Source organism: Cynocephalus volans, chromosome 10 (genome assembly GCF_027409185.1).
Source record: "Cynocephalus volans isolate mCynVol1 chromosome 10, mCynVol1.pri, whole genome shotgun sequence".
In the NCBI taxonomy this organism is placed as follows: domain Eukaryota; kingdom Metazoa; phylum Chordata; class Mammalia; order Dermoptera; family Cynocephalidae; genus Cynocephalus; species Cynocephalus volans.
In genome coordinates, this window is record NC_084469.1 from 92,354,668 (window position 1) to 92,373,567 (window position 18,900).

The window sequence follows — 18,900 nt, forward strand, 5'->3', positions numbered from 1 at the left end:
ACACGGGAGGCACCGCCCCTTTTGCCACCGGAAGTGCTTTCTTAGCCCGCGACGCGCGTGCGCCGAACGAAGCTGTGGTGGTGGCCGGGAAGGCGAGGACGGTGCGGACTCGGGTGCGGGTGAGGAGTGAGGCGGGGCAGGGGCGGCGAACGCCTGGGTCCCGGGCTTCCTTGGAGGAGGGGGAGCGACGGTCGCGCCGCCGGGGTCGCGGGCCCCGTCCCGAGGGCGGGGCCTTAGGCCTCATCCCCCGGCGCTGGCGGCCCGCCTTCCCCGCTGCTCGGAAGGTCCTCGCCCAAGACCCGTTGGGGTCGGGGCGGGGCTGGGCTCAAGGGGTCTGGGCGCCTTCGTGTCCCCGAGGACCCTCCTGCGCACCAGCTTACGTCTGTCCGCGCTGGGACTGGGGAGGGTCGCTGGGCCCGGTGAGCCTCAGTTTCTCCAACTGAATGGCCTGTCCACAGGGGCGCCGAGGGCCACCAGGGACCGTAGCCACCCCGGCTTGCAAGGGCGCCCGAGGCTCGGTGACTTACCCCGGCGGGCGGAGTTCTGGAAAATAGTGGGTGGTGATCTTCACCAAAACCCGTAGTCACTCCCCGGTCCAGCCCCGGGCCCCAGAGACCACCGGCCCTCTGTTCTAAGAGCCGGGCCTGGTCTTCACCTTCGTAGATTACACGCTTCTTCTCTGGGCTGATCAAGTTTTAGACGTCGTCTGCTGACTCCTGTCATGGGTGGTAGAAGATACTGTTTGTTGCTAAATCGAGCATTGTGTTCACCCGGACTTCTTTTCGTGTGTCGTTTTTTGTCCCCCTAAAGCCAGTTGACTTCATTTTTTTCCATTGGCCTAATTGTCTTTGTACCTGTTTTTCCCTCAAAGTTGCAATGTCTCATACCCCTATCGACGTTTTCCACATGTTTAAACAGATAGATTCCCCCACACACTTCCCTCCCAGACGCTCCGTCATCCTGCCCCAGATCGGCCTGGTTGCTCTGTAGGCCTGTAGCCCAGCTGTGGTCCCAGAGCTCCCTGTCACTGCTCTCCTGGGCTGGCTTCTGTCTGCGGTCTGGCCATCCCTTCCTCTTCTTTTTATTTTATTTATCTTTTTATTGAATCATACTTGATTATACATATTTTTGGGATTCAGTGTTGACATATGTTGATCAAATCAATATTACTAGTATTTATATTGTTACAAATTGTACTTATTTTTTATGCCCCTTGTCCAGTCTCTCCCCATCCCCCTCTCCCTCCACCCTCCCACCACTGATAACCCTAGATTTATACTATCAGAGCACATCTATTGGTAGCTTTTGAAGAAATAGATTCTTTTTGAATCCTTGACTTCTGAAAATGGCTTTATTTACCCTCACACTTGGACATTTGGCTGGGTATAAAGTTCTAGATCAGAAGTCCATAATGGTTTGGAACTGTGAAAGGATGGCTTGTTTTAAGTTTTCAGTGTTGTTCTTGAAACGTCTGTTCTGAGTCTGGTTTCTAATCTTTTGTTTCCAATTTTCTTTCTGTCCAGTACGAGTGTAAGGTTTCTCTTGGTATAAAATTTCCTGATCCATTTTTTAAAGTGTCTTTTTATTTGTTGATCTGGGTGAGTCCTTTCCATCTGGAGAATTAGGTCCTGTCAGTCCTGGGATATTGGTAATGTTTTTATGTAATTTCTTTGATAATATTCCCCATGTTTTGTGTTCTGCCTCTGGAAATTGATCTAGGTTCTCACTTGTCCTCCAGTTTTTATGAAAGATTGTGTGACTCTTGCCTTTGAGCTCTTGTATTGAATTCTTTGTTTGGATCATCCATTTTTATTATTCAGGGAGTTCTTGTTTTATTTTTTATTTTATTTTTTGCTGGCTGGTACAGGGGCTGAACCCTGGACCTTGGTGTTATCACCATCGTAATCTACCCAACTGAACTAGCCAGCCAGCTTCTTCTTGTTTTGATTGGACTTATTAACACTTGGCATCCTGTTTTTCTTCGTGGTACAGCATTTTTTCCAATAAACAAAGGACAATGTTAACAATGTCTTTCATTGGCATGTCCATCAGGTTTCTTTTCTTAGATATGTCTGTGTTTAGAACAAAGCAGTTAACAGTATGTTGTTTTGGAGTGGGTGAGTGGCATGGCCAGGAGCTGGTGTTTTCTTTGGGGTGTGGGGAACTCCAGTTGTCAGTAGCTGAGGATTCTCTCTGTGGTATTTCCCCAGAAAAGACTCCTGATCTCCCCCTGGGCTGGGGCATCCAGGCTGCGCCACCTACCATCTGAACACAGTGCGGCAGGAGGGCAGGACTTCCTGGTGTTTGGTCAGCAGATTTTGACTTAATCCCCTTTTCAGCCTGACCCTGGCCCCCCTTGCTCCCCAGCACCTGTCTCTCCAAGTCTCAGACTCAGAGTGGGGGCATGGTCCATGAGGGTAACGTGGAGGGACAGGTGGGAGTGTTTTTATAATGCTCCGTCCCTTCACTATGAAAGCGGCCGGGTGTCCTCGCTCAATGGTTCATTCAAGGCTGTGCGTGTGCTTGTTACCCGTACATCAGTGAATGGAGAAGACCGAATCCCTGCCTTCGTGACTTTGCTCGCAGTGAGGGCTTCCACACGTGGGGAGGCATGATGCAGCTGCCAGGCTGTGACCGAGGCACACTCTTACTCTCAGCGTTCCGGTAAATGTGACCCTCTGACAGCCTTGGACAAGTGGGTGTTGTCCTTTCCAAGGGAGGCCCGTCATTCTCTCCAGCTTCACGGGAAAGTGAACTTCCCAGGCCCCTGGCTTCACGCTGCGGGTGGAGGTTAGAGAGCTCACCTGTGTTCCCTGCTGCGAACTTCACGTCACTTGACCAGGAAATGCTGAGTCTCCTCCAGGGAAAGATCAGGCACTCCATCAGCTGGTGCAGATGGTCCCTGCTCACTACCGCGCGACCTGCGGGCCTTTCAGAGACATAGGCAACAAGAATCATGGAAGTTCAGGTTGGTTAGTGGCAGGATGCAGTTTTTCCTGGTCCCATAGAACGTGGCACTGAGAGGGGCTGGGCAGTGAGGGTTCCCCAGGGCCAGAGGGGGAGGACCACACAAAGGAAGCCTTCCTTCAGGTCTCATATCCTCCTCTTCTCTCCTCCCAGCATTCCTTGTTTTACAAGGTGGTGGTGATGGTGACGGTGGTTGTCTGTCAGAGTTTACTTGGCGAAATTTAAATACTGGCAGCTCTAAATATACTTCCATGAAGTAAGAAGCCTGAACTCGTAACAGGGCAGCCCCCTGATTCTTCAGCCAGCTGGGAGGTTTGCCTCGCTGCTTACCAGATCGATCGTTTCCAGAAACTTGTCATGGGAATAAAAACTGGGCAGGGCCTAGGCCAACATAGAGGTGGGGGGTGACTTCAGGCCCCTCTGCAAGTTGATGGCACAGCTAGACCATACCTCATTGTGGACCTGCAGACATTGCAGTAGATCCCCACAGACAGTGCTGGAATGAGTCAGATATATTATCTTGCAGTTCTGGAGGTCAGAAGTCCAAAATGGGTCCACAGAGCTACATTTCTTCTGGAGGCCCCTTTCCTAGTTTCTGGAGGCGCTCACATCCCTCAGCATGTGGCCCCTTCCTCTGTCTGCAAAGCCAGCAGTGCACATCTTCCAGTCTCTCTCTCTCTCTGCCTCTGACCCTCCTGCCCCCTCTTTTTTTTTCCTCTGGTGGCTGCCCGTTATGAGCATCCAGACCCTTGACCTTGGTGTTAGAACACCATGCTCTAACCAACTGAGCTCACTGGCCAGCCCCCTGTCTCCCTCTTATGAGGACCCTGTGAGGACTTCGGGCCACCTGGATAATCCAGGATAATCTCCCATCTTAGAGTCCCTTTTGCCACGTGAGGTGACGTATTTACAGGTTCCAGGGATTAGGATGTAGACATCTTTGGGGGGCTGTTATTCACTTGGTCTTCTAGGCCCCGTCTCTGTGACTCACCTGTAGGTTTCAACCAAGGGCCTGGGACAGACCTTGAATAGTCAAGAGGGAAAGAGTTAGGAAGTGAGAGAACTGCCTGGAGGTCAGGTTTGAACTGAGCCTGAAAGAATGTGAGAAACACAGTGGCAGAGGGTCTGGCGCCAAGATACAGAAGGGATGAGACTCAAGAGAGTCAGAGATAGATGTCTTGCAAAATAAAGAAAATAAAAACAAGCAAAACCAAAGACAGACATCTTCCTGGCCTCCAGCAAATTTACAGCCTAGTCAGAGAAGTAGAATTCAGGTTGTAACAAGCGCGTGTAGCCAGCCAGGAAGGGACTTCAGATGAGGGCGTGGACACGGGCTTGGGCAGTCTGGGAAGGCTTCCTGGAGGCTGTGAGACTTGTTTATGAGAACTTGGACTTTTCTTCCCCAATTGTGCCTTCTCTGGGCCTCTGCACTCCATGGGCTGGAGTGACTCATGGTCACTTGGAGATGTCCCACTAGTCCTTTAGGACCCAGGTCTGGAGTCTGTTAAGATGAGGTTCACTTACTTGTTTTTGTGTCTGGCCTACAGTGGGCCTTCAGTCTCCTGGAAGAGACTCAGTGAAGGCTGGAGAGTGGTCCCCTTGGAGGTGGTTGTTTGGGAAGAGGGGGCAGGGTACAGGATGACGAGTGGGGACCTAGTGGCCCGGCGGAGGTCCCAGTGGCAGCTTCTGTGTTCTAAATCACCAAAGTCACTCTTGTCTTTGCCTCTGCAGGTTTCTCCTGAGTCCTCTAAAGCCCCAAGGCCTTCACCATGGACTTCCAGCACCGTCCAGGGGGCAAGACTGGGAGTGGGGGGGTGGCCTCCTCCTCCGAGAGCAACCGCGACCGCAGGGAGCGCCTCCGGCAGCTGGCCCTGGAGACCATTGACATAAACAAGGTGAGACCGGCGGGTTTTCCAGGGCAGCCAGAAAGTGGGCGCCTGTGGGGCTCTTCCTGAGAGCCCTGGCCTCCATTCACGCCGCCTGGCATGCCCCCAGTTGGCCCCAGGGCTCCACAGTGGAGCCCACATTCCCAGTCCCCATGGGGGCCTGTGAGGTGGACATGATTTCCTGCTATCTGACGGTCGTATTTGTTCTCTCCCCAGGACCCGTATTTTATGAAAAACCACCTGGGTTCCTATGAATGCAAGCTCTGCCTGACACTTCACAACAATGAGGTGCGTTCTCTCTGTTGTGCTTTGGGTCTGGCCTGGGGTGGGGCTTTCTGGCATCCACCCCCTCGGAGGTCTCTTCTGCCCACTCAGGGGCAGAATGCCCACCACTGCTTCCTCACTGCGAGTCCCTTCTCTATTGCCATCCACTCCCCTGTCCTAACCAGCCCCTGCCATGCCTCAAAACCCAGTCCAGATGCCGCCCATCCTGGCTCCACATCTGCCTTCTCACAGCTCCTTTCATTTTTAATTCTGAGACATTATTAGAAATGCAGACGAGGACAAAGGGGTCTGACTTGGACCCACCTCTCAGAGCTGACAGCTACCCCACTGGGGTATTTGCTTCACATTGTGGCTGTCTATGGGGTTGTACCCATCTCTGTGGTGGGGCCGTCCTGGGCACTGCAAGTGCTGAGCAGCGTCCCTTGCCTCCACCCACTCTGTGCCAGGAGTCGCCACCCTCCACATTTGTGACAACCTGAAGCGTCCGCAGACATTGCTCAGTGTCCCCTGGGGGTTGCATGATCACCCTGGTTGAGAGCCCTGGTAGATGTTTCACTCTGCCCATGAGGGCCAGGTCTCCTGGGGAGCAATTGAAGTGGAGTGACAGGCTCAGGGCCTCCTCACCTACAGCTGTTTTGGATGCTGCTGAGCAGCTGGCCACAGTCCAGCCAGGTCCACCTGTGCACACCGCCACAGTGTCCCACATGCTCCCGGTAGCTGGCCTGTCAGAGCCTTGTCATTTTGGCTTTACACTCACTTTGTCCCCATGTGCAGACCCTGGAGGGCTCCTCCTCAGCAGTGGTCAGTGCCCGCGTTACACCAGGCCCCTCCTGGTGCTGGGTCTGTGAGGCAGAGGCTGGCTTTGCTCCTGTCTGTGGGTCCTGCCCAGGGCACTGGCCCAGCTCCTGACGGGTGGGGAGGAGATGGCCTGTGCAGGGGGAAGCCTGCCACTTGGGCCTGTTTTCTTTTCCACTCTAGGGGAGCTACCTTGCCCATACCCAGGGGAAAAAGCATCAAACGAACCTGTGAGTACTCACCCCTTCCACTGTGTGACACTCTAGCAACCTTGGACCCCAGGCACACAGCTGCCACTTGCTTGGGTCTCTGAGCTGTGTGAGACTTAGGGGGTGGTCCCATAGTCAGGTCTGACATGAGAGAAGGAAGATGGAGCACTCTAACATGGGACAGCAGGGCGTGTGACAAGAAGGATGCCCCTGAACTCTGTGCCTGTCCCCACCCTGTGTTCATACAAACTCAGGATATCCCCGCCCCCACCCTTATTATCTCCTCACCTTGTTGATGAGCTCCAAGGTCAAGGATTGGGGGGCGCTCCCGCCACCTGGGCCTGTGGCCTTGGTGGCCTGTGTGGAGGGTTTCCAGCACAATGTCCATCCATCCTGCCTGCAGGGCCCGGCGAGCAGCGAAGGAAGCCAAGGAGGCCCCAGCCCAGCCTGCACCAGAGAAGGTCAAGGTGGAGGTGAAGAAGTTTGTGAAGATCGGCCGCCCCGGCTACAAAGGTGAGTCTGTCCGGGAGTGGCCACCACCCACAGTGGCTGCCGCCATGGCATGAATAGGCTCTTTGGGCCTGAGTGAGCGCAGGAGGTGCGACCCTGAGACCCTCCTCCCTGGGCCACACAGTGCCACTGTTCTCTGGCCTTCGCAGCCTCCCTCCCTCCTCGCAGCTCCTGGCTGTGTTTGTAGGAATGTGGGGCTGGGCTGATAAGCTCCCGTCCCAGCCGCAGTCCCTCTCCTGGCCGAGCCTGGCTCCCGCCCCTCCTCACCTGCTGTGTGCCCTGGGCCTGTGTCCCCCATGCTCATCCCCTCTGCGCTCTCCTGTCGGGCTTCACAGAGGCTCAGGGGAATTCTTTACACTCGAGAAGAAGTATGTGGGAAGGGACAGTGAGCCGCGGTGCATCCCTTTCCTTGGAAGTTGAGACTGGGGCTGGCTCCTCTCAACATCCAGCAGGAGGAAGGGCAGGAGGGGGGAGTGTTGTGCTTCCTGGTGCAGAGCATGGGTTGAATGATTGGTAGGAATTGTACCCGTAGGAGTTAAGGCAGGAAGCTGCCTTGCAGGTGTTCTTAGCAGAAGGCGGGCAGGATGCAGCAGTGCGGAGGCCCCCAGGGCGCTGGGTGAGTGAGGCTGGCCGGAGTGACAGGGTCCGGGTAGGGAGACCAAGTCAGGATTGTGGTGTGTGTCCTCAGTGCAGTGGGGAGACCTTGAAGGGCTTACAGGGGCTGGGTGCCCAGGACCACGTGGAGTGTGGCCGGGAGGCAGACAGCCCAGGAGGGATGCAGCTGCTACCTGCAGCAGCCATTCTCAGATCCCAAACCGCCAAACTCCAGCTTACCCCCCGTACCATGTGGCAGGGTTCAGGTTGGCTCCACTCAGGTCCCAGAGTGAGGTGGCCGAGGTGCAGGCCTGATTCCAAGGCCACCGGGAACCGTGAGACTGAGCACCCCATCAGGTGGCACTTCCTGGAGGGGCTCAGGGTGGGACAAAGGAGAGCTCACCCTTGGACCCCCACCTGAGTGATCTTGGGCAGGTGACTATGCTCTGGGGCACCCGTGCCTTTACCTGCAGCGCAAAACCCCTGAGCCCAGGCAGAGCCTGGCCACTGCTATCACCAGTAGAGGACAGCCCCCACTGTCTCACCCTCCTGTTCAGTGGGTGGTGTTAGACCACCCCCAGGGTCCCTTAGCTTCGGGGGATGAGCCAGCCTGGACCTGAGACCCTTGTGTGTTGCAGTGACCAAGCAGAGGGACTCGGAGATGGGCCAGCAGAGCCTCCTTTTCCAGGTGAGTGGGGCCCCTGGGGTCTTGGGCATGAGGAGAGAGGCCCCAAAGGCACCTGAGAGGCAGTGCTGCCACTAATGTGTCCCCGCAGATCGACTACCCTGAGATTGCAGAGGGCATCATGCCCCGCCACCGTTTCATGTCTGCCTATGAGCAGAGGATCGAGCCCCCGGACCGGCGCTGGCAGTACCTGCTGATGGCCGCTGAGCCCTACGAGACCATCGCCTTCAAGGTAGCATGCCCCTGCGGTCCTCAAGACCCCCATGAGCCACAGGAACAAGAGGGATCTGCACAGTCCAGGCAAGGGCGGCTGCTGGTGCATTCCAGGGCGCCCCTCCTGTCAGGCTGGAGGCGTCTGCTCACAGGGGCCTCTGTGACTCCTGCTGGGCCCGTAAAGAAGAGGCCCTGGGGCCGAGCCCATGGCGTAGTGATGCTCCTGCCGCGGGTTCGGATCCTATATAGGAATGGCCGATGCACTCACTGGCTGAGTGCCGGTCACGAAAAAGACAAAAAAAAAAAAAAAAAAAAAAGGTCCTGACGTGGATTGAGTGTCAGGATCTGTGAGGCTTTGGCCGTGTGCCCTCATGTGGCGCTGTTACAGGGACCAAATACGACCTGTGTCCCACGCGTCAGCAGGGCAGCGGTAAACACACAGCACAAACCTCGACCTCCCCAGAGTGGTGGCATTGCTCAGCAGCTGAGCTGGAGTTTACTTCAAGTCTCTTTCACCCCAAAACTGAACCCTCTTACCCTACAAGAAGGCCTTAAACAGGCTGGGGCCTTCCCCAGGGCTCCCGGGGAGGAGTCCCCATTGCAGGAGGCTGGCACCTTGGCTCCCTTGAGCTCCCTGCCTGAATATCGCCTCTGTTGCCACCCCTCCTGTCCAGGTGCCCAGCAGAGAGATTGACAAGGCCGAAGGCAAGTTCTGGACTCACTGGAACAGGGAAACCAAGCAGGTGAGTTCCTCTGGGGCCCCTTTGGGCAGCCACCCCACAGGCTTTGTCCCCCACACCCGAGGCCCACAGGGCCCTACTGAGCCTCTTCTCTGTTCCTCTCTCTAGTTTTTCCTCCAGTTCCACTTTAAGATGGAGAAGCCCCCTGCTCCACCCAGCCTCCCTGCGGGGCCTCCCGGGGTGAAGCGGCCCCCACCCCCGCTGATGAATGGTCTGCCTCCTCGACCCCCACTACCAGAGTCCTTGCCCCCACCCCCGCCTGGAGGCCTGCCCCTGCCCCCCATGCCCCCTACTGGGCCTGCCCCGTCAGGGCCCCCAGGACCTCCACAGCTGCCCCCGCCGGCTCCCGGTGTCCACCCCCCGGCACCAGTGGTCCATCCCCCCACGTCTGGGGTCCACCCCCCAGCTCCGGGGGTCCACCCTCCAGCTCCGGGGGTCCACCCCCCAGCACCAGTGGTCCACCCACCAACATCTGGGGTCCACCCCCCTGCTCCAGGGGTACACCCTCCAGCCCCTGGTGTCCACCCCCAGGCCCCAGGGGTGCACCCTCCATCAGCTGGGGTCCATCCCCAAGCCCCAGGGGTGCACCCCCCAACCACTGCAGTTCACCCCCAGGCCCCTGGGGTGCACCCACCAGCTCCTGCAGTTCACCCCCAGGCCCCTGTGGTCCACCCACCAGCCCCAGGGATCCACCCTCAGGCACCAGGGGTCCACCCCCAGCCTCCTGGGGTCCATCCTGCAGCTCCTGGGGTTCATCCTGCAGCTCCTGGGGTCCATCCTGCAGCTCCTGGGGTGCACCCCCAGCCTCCTGGAGTTCACCCCTCGAATCCTGGGGTACACCCAACTCCCATGCCGCCGATGCTGAGACCCCCACTCCCGTCCGATGGACCTGGGAACATTCCTCCTCCTCCCCCAACCAACTGAAAAGCTGCCCCTCCCCCAGCAAGGCTGGTTTTGTAGTTGCGTGTTTTCCCATGGAGAGTAATTTCCTGCTTTTGTGCTGTCCCTGGAGCTCATTAAACAGCCTCCCTGTGCCTGGAGTGCACTGCTGTGTCTGGTGGCCGCCCACGCACCGTCAGCAGACTGGGGGTGCTGGGCAGTGGGTGGCTATGGGCTTCTCCGGGAGGGGCTCCTGGGAGTTCCTGTGGCCTTCCAACACACTCTTGTGGGTGGCCCCTGTGGCAGCTGTGCCCTGGAGGCCACCAGTGGAGCCCTGCCAGCCAGCCAGCCAGGAGTGGGTCTGGGGTCTTCGGGTGTCCCCTCAGAAGAGGGGTGGGCAACCTGAAGATGCCCAGGCGTGCTCAGCCAGTGCCCAGATATCAAGACCTCTGGTCCACCCTGGGTCCCCCCGCAGCCTGCCTGCTGCTCTCTCCAGTTCTCTTTATGGTGGCTCTTGGGTACTTGCTCCCAGCTCAGGTCCCCACTGCCACCTTGGGAGGGGAGTGCTCAAGGACAGCATTTTCACGAGGGGCTGACAGGCTGAGCTATCACTGGTGAGGGGCAGACAGGTGGCTGGCAGAACAGAGAGCCCTTTGAGAAGGCCACCGGGCCTGCCCCACTGTCCCTCGGGGGTTCTGGGCAGCGTCCCCCAAGGTCGCCTCCACAGAGCAGAGGCTGCCCTCCCACACACACATTCCGTCCTTTCACATATAAGCTGGGCAGCCTGGTCCCTCGCAGCACCGCGATGCAGGGCCCGCCTCTTATTCAGCTGGCCCTGGTGCTGGTAGCTATGGCTCTGTTGGGGGCTGAAACCCCCAGAGAAGAGGAGTCAGCCACCAGCACCGGAGGCCTCATCTTCCACCAGGACTGGGACTGGCTGCCCCCAGACCTCTGGCCACCAGGAAGCCTCAGGGATCCCCTGTGCCTGGTGACACTGGACAGGGCCAGCAACTGGAGTGGTGCCCCACTGCGGGTGGTAGGGGCCCTGAGCAGCTATGAGCAGGCCTTTTTGGAGGCCGTGCAGCAAGCCCACTGGCACCCCCGTGACCTGGCTACCTTTGGGGTCTGCAGCCCTGGTGACAGGCAGGCTGCCCTGCCTCCTCTGCGGCGGCTGGGATCCTGGCTGGGGGAGCCTGGGGGACAGCAGCTGTTGGTCCTGCACCTGGTGGAAGGTACGTGAGGGACCCAGGGGTCTGAAGCTCAGCGCCTCATGCACTGAAGGTGGCTAGTGTTCTCCCAGGTGAGACTGGGTGCAGGTTGAGGCCCCCCCCGACCCCGGCAGACCGTGCTGCTGCCTCCAACTGGGCTGTGGATCTGGGGTGTGGGAAGTGCTTTGTCACGTCTGGGGGTTGGAAGTCCTCAATGCTGGGCTCTCAAACTGGCACCTCCCGCGGTGCCCCGGGGCAGCCCCTTCCCCCACCCCTGAAGAAGTGGCAAGGAACCAAGGGCCCAGCAGGGGAGGGCTCCTCCTGCCCATGCACTTAAGTATTCTGGGTGTGGGAGCTCCTGCCCCCAGGAGCCACTGGCCTGAGAACCCCTGCAAGAAGGGAGCTTTCCCCCCCGGGAGATCCCCAGACCCAGAAACCCCAAGGCAGCAGCCCCACCCAACCCGAGGGTCGCCCCTCTGTGCAGGCCCCCTGCATCTGGTGTCTAGAGTGGCAGGGTGGGGTCCCCTGGGACCTCTCTGTCCCACTAGGCTCCCATAGGCCCCTAGTTGCGGTGGGGGCTCTCTGCAGGACAGACCTGGGGGAGGGGCCCTGGCCTCAGTGGCTCAAGGCATCTCCAATTGTCCTGGCTGCAGTGACCTGGGAGCCGACACCCTCACTGAGGTTCCAGGAGCCTCCAGCCGGAGGAGCCAGTCCCCTGGAGCTGGCACTGCTGGTGCTGTATCCTGGACCCGGCCCCGAGGTCACTGTCACCGGGGCTGGGCTGCCAGGTGCCCAGGTACCAGGGAGGTGCATGGGCAGTCCCTGGGCTACCGGGAGCCCTCACTCCAGGGGTGGGGGCACGGAATTTTAGATAGATCTTCACTTAATGGAAAGGCTGCAAGGGTCAGGTTTGGAACTTTGAAGGGGTGGCAAGAGCAGCAGGCAGAACCAGCTTGATAGGAGGCAGGGGTCCGGCAGAGAAGGGCTTGGCATGGCGGCGCCCCACCAGCCGCCATCTCCGCAGAACCTCTGCCCGTCCCGGGACACCCGCTACTTGGCGCTGGCCGTGGACCGTCCGGCGGGGGCCTGGCGCGGCGCCGGGCTCTCCCTGACCCTGCGGCCCCGCGGAAACGGTACGCTTGCGCGGAGTGAGACGGGAGGCGGGCCGGGTGCCCTCGGTCCCCACCCCCGAACCAGCCCTGCGTCCACCCCCGCAGGTGTCTCCCTGAGTACAGCCCAGCTGCAGGCGCTGCTGTTCGGCGCCGACCCCCGCTGCTTCACGCGGATGACCCCGGTCCTGCTCTTGCTGCCGCGGCCCGGGCCTGCGCCGCTGCCCGCGCACGGCCAGCTGGACACGGTGCCCTTCCCGCCGCCCAGGTGCGCGCTGGCTTCGGAGCGGGGGCGTGGGGAGGCGGGGGGCGCGCAGCCCGGCGCCCGCTCACTAGTGCCCCACCCCGGGTTCCAGGCCGTCCCCGGAGCCCGAGGAACGGCCGCTCAGCGCCGACCCCTTCCTGGAGACGCTCACACTCCTGGTGCGCGCGCTGCGGGGCCCCCCGACCCGGGCCTCGCCGGCGCGCCTGGCGCTGGACCCGGACGCGCTGGCCGGCTTCTCGCAGGGCCTGGTCAACCTGTCGGACCCCGCAGCGCTGGAGCGCCTGCTCGACGGCGAGGAGCCGCTGCTGCTGCTGCTGCCGCCCGCCGCGGCCACCGCCGGGGACCCCGCACCGCCGCAGGACCCCGCGGCGGCGACGTGGGCCGGTGGCCTGGCTCGCCGCGTGGCCGCCGAGCTGCAGACGGCAGCCGCCGAGCTGCGCGGCCTACCGGGCCTGCCGCCGGCTGCGGCCCCGCTGCTGGCACGCCTGCTTGCGCTGTGCCCGGGCGGCCCCGGCGGCCCGCTGCGCGCGCTGCTGCTGCTGAAGGCGCTGCAGGGCCTGCGCGCCGAGTGGCGCGGGCAGGATCCGCGCGGGCCGACGCGGGCGCAGCGCAGCGCGGGGGCCGCCGCCGCCACCGGGCCGTGCGCGCTGCACGAACTCAGCGTGGACCTGCGCGCCGAGCGCTCCGTGCTCATCCCCGAGACGTACCAGGCCAACAACTGCCAGGGCGCGTGCGGATGGCCGCAGTCCGACCGCAACCCGCGCTACGGCAACCACGTGGTGCTGCTGCTCAAAATGCAGGCCCGCGGCGCCGCCCTGGCGCGGTCCCCGTGCTGCGTGCCCACGGCCTACGCGGGCAAGCTGCTCATCAGCCTGGCGGGAGAGCGCATCCGCGCGCACCACGTGCCCAACATGGTGGCCACCGAGTGCGGCTGCCGCTGACCGCGGGGCCTGCGCGCCCCGGCCGTCGCCTTCCCGTATTTATTCGGACCCCAAGCATCGCCCCAATAAAGACCAGCAAGCTCCCGGTGGGGTGTCCGTGAGTGTCCACGGGAGAGTCCTGCCGTCTCCTTTCTCACTTGCGGGGCTCCCCACCCCCGTCTTCCAGGCCCCGCGTTCCGTGCCAGGGTCCAAGCGCAAAGCAGGCGACACGACAGCCGCAGCACTCGCTTTATTCTCCTGGAGCCGCGGGGCCACTGTGGAGACTGGGGAAGGGGTCCCCGCATCCGTGCGCCGAACCCAGGCCCGCCTCAGTCCCGCCCCTTGCCTGTGCGGTGCTTCTGGCGGCCCGGAGGCCGGTCCTGCTCGTCGGGGCGCCGCGGGGAGACCCAGGCCTGCTCCTTCCCGTGCGCGGGGCCTCTGGACCGACGGCCGCCTTCGCGTACCTCCCCGGCAGCCCGCGGCCTCTGCCGTGGCCTCTCCTGTGATCTCTCCTTCCGTGGCCTCTCCTTCCGTGGCCTGTCCCGTGGCCTCCTCTCCTTCCGTGGCCTCTCCTTGGGCCCTCGGTCGGCGAGGGGCTCGCGGTCCTCCCCGGTGGCCTCCCCAGGCTCCCGCTGGTCCTTTTCTGCAGCCTCTGGGCTCCCGGGGACCTCGGGCCTGTCCCTTTTCTCCTGGGGAGCGGGCAGCCTTGATGGGGGCGCCCAGGCCGGGGGCTTTGGCTGCAGCGCGGACAGTGTGGGGTCCGGGGATCAGCGCCCACCTCCCCCGCCGGCCCGACCCTCTTCCCCCTGGGTCGAGGCCCCACCGCCCGCGGTCACTGGAAGGAAGCGCTTACCAGGGGCGACGCCGGCTGCTGCAGGGAGGAGCTTGGCTGAGCCCACGGCTCAGGGGCAGGCGCGGGGACGGTCGCCTCCCCAGCCACCGCGTCTGGGGGTGCGGACGGGAGTCGGACCGGGCTGAGGGACCAACCGCGCAGTCCATCCCCGCTTGCCCCTGGGGTTCCCCTCCTCCGGACAGAGGGACTGAGTCTCCGCCGGCTACGCTGAGGCTGGGCTAAGGTCTCCGGGGCTCCCTCGACCTCCCTTTTTCCGATCACAAAGGATTGGAAGGGGCGCCCCCAGCAAGAGGAGGCGTCTCAGGCTGCTGGGGGTGGGGGAGGCGTTTCCGAGGGTCTCCAAGGAGGGCGGCATAGCGAGAGGGAGGGGAGGAGGCCGGGTCCGCGCAACGTCTACACCGGACGGACGGGGGCGCGCGAGGCCTGTCCCTGCAGAGGCGACCCACAGGCCCGCCCCTCGGGGTGCACGGCCCTTCCCCGGAGGGGTGGGCGCCCTGGCCGACCCCAGCCCCACCGCACCCCTGGGGGCCCCGGGCTCACCCCGGCACAGCTGGAAAGCCGAGCCCAGCAGCGCCACCAGCGAGGCAAGCACCAGGCACTTGTTGAGTGACACGTGTCCCCAGGGCAGTCCCTCGCTCGGCGGCGGCGGCGGAGGCGGCGGCGCGCTCTGCGCCTTTTTGCGCACGGGGGCGCCGCGGGGATCTGCGGAGGCAGGTGCGGGCTGCGCTGGGTCGGCCGGGCCGGGCCTTCCCTTCCCAGGCGCGGGCACCCGGGGACAGACCTGTTCTTAGGACCCAGCTCCGCCCTGCCCGGCTGTGCCCGCTTCCCGGGAATCAGCTGGAGCCTAGTAGCACCTTGGCTGGTGTAATCACGAATCAGGGAGGCCTCCAGCCCTGCATTTGCGCCCCATGCCAGTCCAGGCCCGCCCCACCTCACCCATGCCCCTGCAAACCCACTGGCTCCAGCCTTCAGCCTCTCCCTCCCCGGTCCGGGCGCCACCCGGGCCGCAGACTCTTTTTCCATCTTCTTGGGCCTGGCATTTGCACCGCCTGCTGGGCCTCCTTCAACCACCGGCTCCTGAGAGTCCTGTAGGGAATCACAGACATTCTGGGTGTTTCCTTCCAGTCTTTCTCCTAAGGGAACCCAAGTCCTTCCCATGGACTGTTGGAACCCACGCCCACCCCCTGGGCCAGTGTGTCTGTGACTCCATGGGCATCTTGAACCCAGCTACTCACGGGGCACCAGCTGCTGGAGTCGGCCAGTCGGGGTGTCGCTGCTGGTGAGAACAGAGGGACAGTCAGGGTAGTGGGGACCCCCAGGCCAATCCCTGGCTTTGGGGGACAAGGGGCAGGTGACTGCTCCCATGTTACACAGAGGAAAGCAGATGGGCTGAGAGATGGCTCTGCCCAGAGGCACACAGCACTTCAGCAGCGAGATGGAACCCACGTCGGTGTGGCCCAGCCCCTGTGTTTTTTGGGGGCTCCTTACAGAGACCTGAGTCAGAAATGGGGCTCAGGGGTTGGACACGGGGAATGCTGTTAAAGCCAGTCCAGTGTGGGAGACCAGGCCCTGGTCCTTGAAGGGGAGCCACCTGGTACCTCGGGCCTGGTCCTCCTGGGGCTGGCCCAAGCAGGGCTCAGCCAGCGCAGATGTGTCCTCAGCACCCAGGCAGCTGCCCAGGCCTCCATCCAGCTCCTCCAGGGCCCTGGTTGTCATGGAAACGTTGGAGCCACAGGGGGGCCAGACTGTGTTGGGAGGGGACGGGGAAAGGGGGTCTTGCATTGTCTGGTCTGGGCCTGGCTGTGGGCCCTGCTCTCCCACCCACCAGCACGTGCCCATCCTTCTGCCCTGAACACCCTTCCCTCAGCTAAGTCACGCTCATGCAAGGCAAGGGCCCAGCGGACCGCCCTTCCCGGCCCCCTCCCTCCCCTGTGCCTGCCTCAGGACCCCTCCCTGTAGCCCTGGCTTTCAGCAGCCTCAGTGTCCCTTCACAGAACAGTGAAGGCTGCTGGGGCCCAGAGAGGGCTGGAGCCCACCCCAGGTCACACAGCGATGAGTCAAAGACACAGCCCAAACCAGAACTCTTGGCCCCAGGCTCAGTTCATGTTCTCTGAGACCAGGGACTATTTTTATCTGGTGGCCAGCAAGACATGCCAACGGGTGCCTCGGCCACTCCCAGGCCTTTGCTCCTACAGGGTCTTTCTGTGGGCTATCTTCACCCGCCATTCCTGGCACCCAAACCCCTTGCTTGACCCCATGAATCCAGAGGGTCATGTCCCATCAGCCTGGTGCTGGCCATGACAGGCCGGAGCAGGGGGGTGTGTACCAGGGGTCCTCCGATCCCAACACTGAGTCCCCTGCCTCCCCTCAATGCTCTGTTCCCATATAGCAGATGAAGAAACTGAGGCTGGAGATAGAGTCATTGGCCGGAGGTCATGTTGAGCTTGAAGTCAGACCAAAGCCCTGATTTCGGTATTCCCACGGCCTCTGGCTACCAGCATGTGTGTGTCCCCCTTTCTGGGCAGAAAGGCCACACTTTGCTGGGGCTCTGAGACCAGGGCAGTGGGGGAGGGGCCCGACGGGCAGGGAAGGCTGGGTGTGTGGGCCCTTTGGTGTGTGCAGGGCAGTGGCAGCCCCAGGAATCGGGGACCTCTGTGGACCTCGGCGATGCCGTCCCCAGACCCTGGGGACCCAAACCTCTGTATGGGCCACCCCCAGCCCCACTTACCCGACAGACACCGCTGTGCTGGGCCTTGCGGGCAGGATGGAGTATGGGGAGGGTGGCCCCGCGACAGACAGCGACAGGTGGCCAGAGACAGCTGGTGGCCAATCAGCACATGCTGCTGGAGGGAGGGGGAAGGGGCTAGCATGAGGTCACTGCTGGGGTGTCCCCACCCGTTCTTCAGCATAGAGCCACCGCCAGGCAGGCCACTGTGTGACCCAGGGGGCATTGCCTGCTGTCTCTGGTCACTTGCCTTCTCTCCTGGATTCAGCCGGCAAGCCTTTATGAAGCAGCTCTTGCGGGCTGGGCTCAGCTGCAGCTGGGGCTGACGGTGGCCCTGCCCTTCCGAGCCCGCAGGGAAGGCGTGGCCCGGGGAGCCCAGAAACAGCAGGGAGGGCTCCCTGGAGGAGGCGGAACCTCGACTGGTGCCTCCCTCACACCTGAAGCGACACTGCTGCGTGGAATCCGGGCTCTGCTGGCTGACCTGCTCAGAGACCTCAGTTTCTTCATCTGGAAAGTGGGGTCACTTCTTCCCAAGGTGACACAAGGTGGAAACAGGTCAATCCATGGTAAGTAACTTGATAATTGTGGGCTGGTTTTACACATTGTTGTATTATCATCCCATCTATTCACGCAGTGACAACTTTGTTTAGTCAATCATCAAACATACCACTGCGAAGCCCAGCCCAGCTGGATGGGAAATTTTCTTATATTTGTTTTGTTTTTTAAAATAACAGCCTTATTAAGATATAATTCATACAACATACAATTTACCCTTTTAAAGTGCACAATTCATTGGTTTTTAGTATATTCACAAAGTTGTGCAACCATCTCTAGTATGCAATTCCAGAACATTCTCACCATCCTAGAGGCTGGGTGCTTAGCTCCCTTGGTTAGAGTGTGGTGCCGACACCACTGAGGTGGAGGATTCGGATCCACTTACCAGCCAGCCACAAAAAAAGAAAAAAAAGGCACCCAGAGAGAGGCCCCACTCTGCCCCCATTGGCAGTGACTTCCCCGTCCCATCCCCCTCCCCAGCCCCTGGCACCCCTCCTTCTACTTTCTGCCTCTGTGGATCTGATGACTCTAGGAACCTCCTGTGAGTGGATCCCACAGTTTGTCCTTGTGTGACTGGCTTATGTCACTGGGCACAGTGTCCTCCAGGTTCATGCATGTTGCAGCACGTGTCAGAGCCTCGTTCCTCTTTAAGGCTGAACCTGTTCCGGGCGTGGATGGGCCGCGTCATGTTTATCCTTCATCCATGGATGGACGCTGGGCAATGGCCACCTTTTGTGAACGACGCTGCTGTGAAATTTGCCTGCAAGTGTCTGTTCGAGACGTGCGCTCCATTCCTTTGGGCATACGCCCAGAAGTGGAATTGTTGGATCATATGGTAATTTTATGTTTATTGTCTTTAGGAATCGCCATACTGAATTTATGAATTAATTTTTATTTTTTTAAATATTATGTCAGGGGCTTCTGGTCAAGATAGTGGAATAGACAGTCCCCAGCATCGCTCTCCCCCACAAATCAGCTGATTTACAACTGTTAAAAAGCAATAACAGCCAAGCTGGGGCCACGAGAGCTCAGGGGAAGAGGAGGAAAGACCTACAGAAAGCACGAAGGTAGGAGAAGCCACGATGAGAGAAAGAAAAAACCCCTCCAACCATTTCAAATCCAGCCGCTTCCAGGCTGGAGCTGCTGAGCGCACAAAGCAGGAGCTGGCAGAAGCCGCAGCTGTGCCCTTCAGATGAGGTTGCTTGGAGGTGGCAGGGGAGAAGAGGGCCTTGGTGGCCCCCAGGACAGCAAGACCACTAACAGGGTTCCCATGGACCCACACAGGACCCAGGAGCCAGAACAACTGAAAAAAAGGAGCCACTCAGAGGCTGCTGAGTCATTGCAAGGGACAGGCACATGGCCCGTCCCATGGGAAGTGTTTGCAGCATGGGCAGTGGGGGAGACGGGCCCATCAGGGGATCACTGGGGCACAGCAAGGACAGCTGATCTGCCCTCAGTGCAGGACCACTCAGGGGAGACTGGTCAGGAATATAGAATTGCAT

At 60.7% G+C, this 18,900-nt stretch overlaps 3 protein-coding genes across 6 annotated transcripts; 2 read left to right on the plus strand and 1 right to left on the minus strand.

Moving 5' to 3' along the window:
* Positions 1 to 53: 53 nt before the first annotated feature.
* SF3A2 (splicing factor 3a subunit 2) lies at positions 54 to 9,924 on the plus strand. 4 transcript variants are annotated; one of them, XM_063110601.1, is made up of 9 exons: positions 54 to 119; positions 4,699 to 4,862; positions 5,070 to 5,141; positions 6,117 to 6,163; positions 6,546 to 6,655; positions 7,885 to 7,934; positions 8,023 to 8,163; positions 8,819 to 8,887; positions 8,993 to 9,924. In XM_063110601.1, the coding sequence occupies exons 2-9, from the start codon at positions 4,737 to 4,739 to the stop codon at positions 9,806 to 9,808; spliced, it is 1,431 nt and encodes a 476-aa protein (XP_062966671.1). In that variant the 5' UTR covers positions 54 to 119; positions 4,699 to 4,736; the 3' UTR covers positions 9,809 to 9,924. The 4 variants fall into 4 exon arrangements, with proteins under 4 accessions (XP_062966671.1, XP_062966675.1, XP_062966673.1 ...); XM_063110605.1 differs by having other exon boundaries at positions 63 to 101; XM_063110603.1 differs by having other exon boundaries at positions 65 to 113.
* Positions 9,925 to 10,457: 533 nt separating this feature from the next.
* Positions 10,458 to 13,357, plus strand: AMH (anti-Mullerian hormone). Its single transcript, XM_063111191.1, has 5 exons — positions 10,458 to 10,995; positions 11,625 to 11,767; positions 11,996 to 12,104; positions 12,189 to 12,348; positions 12,437 to 13,357. The coding sequence occupies exons 1-5, from the start codon at positions 10,569 to 10,571 to the stop codon at positions 13,284 to 13,286; spliced, it is 1,689 nt and encodes a 562-aa protein (XP_062967261.1). The 5' UTR covers positions 10,458 to 10,568; the 3' UTR covers positions 13,287 to 13,357.
* A 143-nt stretch (positions 13,358 to 13,500) lies between these two features.
* JSRP1 (junctional sarcoplasmic reticulum protein 1) lies at positions 13,501 to 17,042 on the minus strand. Its single transcript, XM_063109947.1, has 7 exons — positions 16,847 to 17,042; positions 15,717 to 15,863; positions 15,354 to 15,391; positions 15,075 to 15,204; positions 14,638 to 14,820; positions 14,119 to 14,417; positions 13,501 to 14,002 (listed from the first exon to the last, which is right to left on the minus strand). The coding sequence occupies exons 1-7, from the start codon at positions 17,025 to 17,027 to the stop codon at positions 13,595 to 13,597; spliced, it is 1,386 nt and encodes a 461-aa protein (XP_062966017.1). The 5' UTR covers positions 17,028 to 17,042; the 3' UTR covers positions 13,501 to 13,594.
* Positions 17,043 to 18,900: the final 1,858 nt, after the last annotated feature.

Coding starts and splice junctions, on each gene's coding strand:
- AMH (XM_063111191.1), top strand. CDS start 10,569: ATGCAGGGCCCGCCTCTTATTCAGCTGGCCCTGGTGCTGGTAGCTATG. Junction 10,996..11,624: donor GGTCCTGCACCTGGTGGAAG/GTACGTGAGGGA, acceptor TCCTGGCTGCAG/TGACCTGGGAGCCGACACCC. Junction 12,105..12,188: donor CCTGCGGCCCCGCGGAAACG/GTACGCTTGCGC, acceptor CCACCCCCGCAG/GTGTCTCCCTGAGTACAGCC.
- JSRP1 (XM_063109947.1), bottom strand. CDS start 17,027: ATGCTGAAGAACGGGTGGGGACACCCCAGCAGTGACCTCATGCTAGCC. Junction 15,864..16,846: donor AGCACAGCGGTGTCTGTCGG/GTAAGTGGGGCT, acceptor CTCCCAACACAG/TCTGGCCCCCCTGTGGCTCC. Junction 14,821..15,074: donor GAGGCTGAAGGCTGGAGCCA/GTGGGTTTGCAG, acceptor CTGCCTCCGCAG/ATCCCCGCGGCGCCCCCGTG.
- SF3A2 (XM_063110601.1), top strand. CDS start 4,737: ATGGACTTCCAGCACCGTCCAGGGGGCAAGACTGGGAGTGGGGGGGTG. Junction 6,656..7,884: donor CGGCCGCCCCGGCTACAAAG/GTGAGTCTGTCC, acceptor TGTGTGTTGCAG/TGACCAAGCAGAGGGACTCG. Junction 7,935..8,022: donor AGCAGAGCCTCCTTTTCCAG/GTGAGTGGGGCC, acceptor GTGTCCCCGCAG/ATCGACTACCCTGAGATTGC.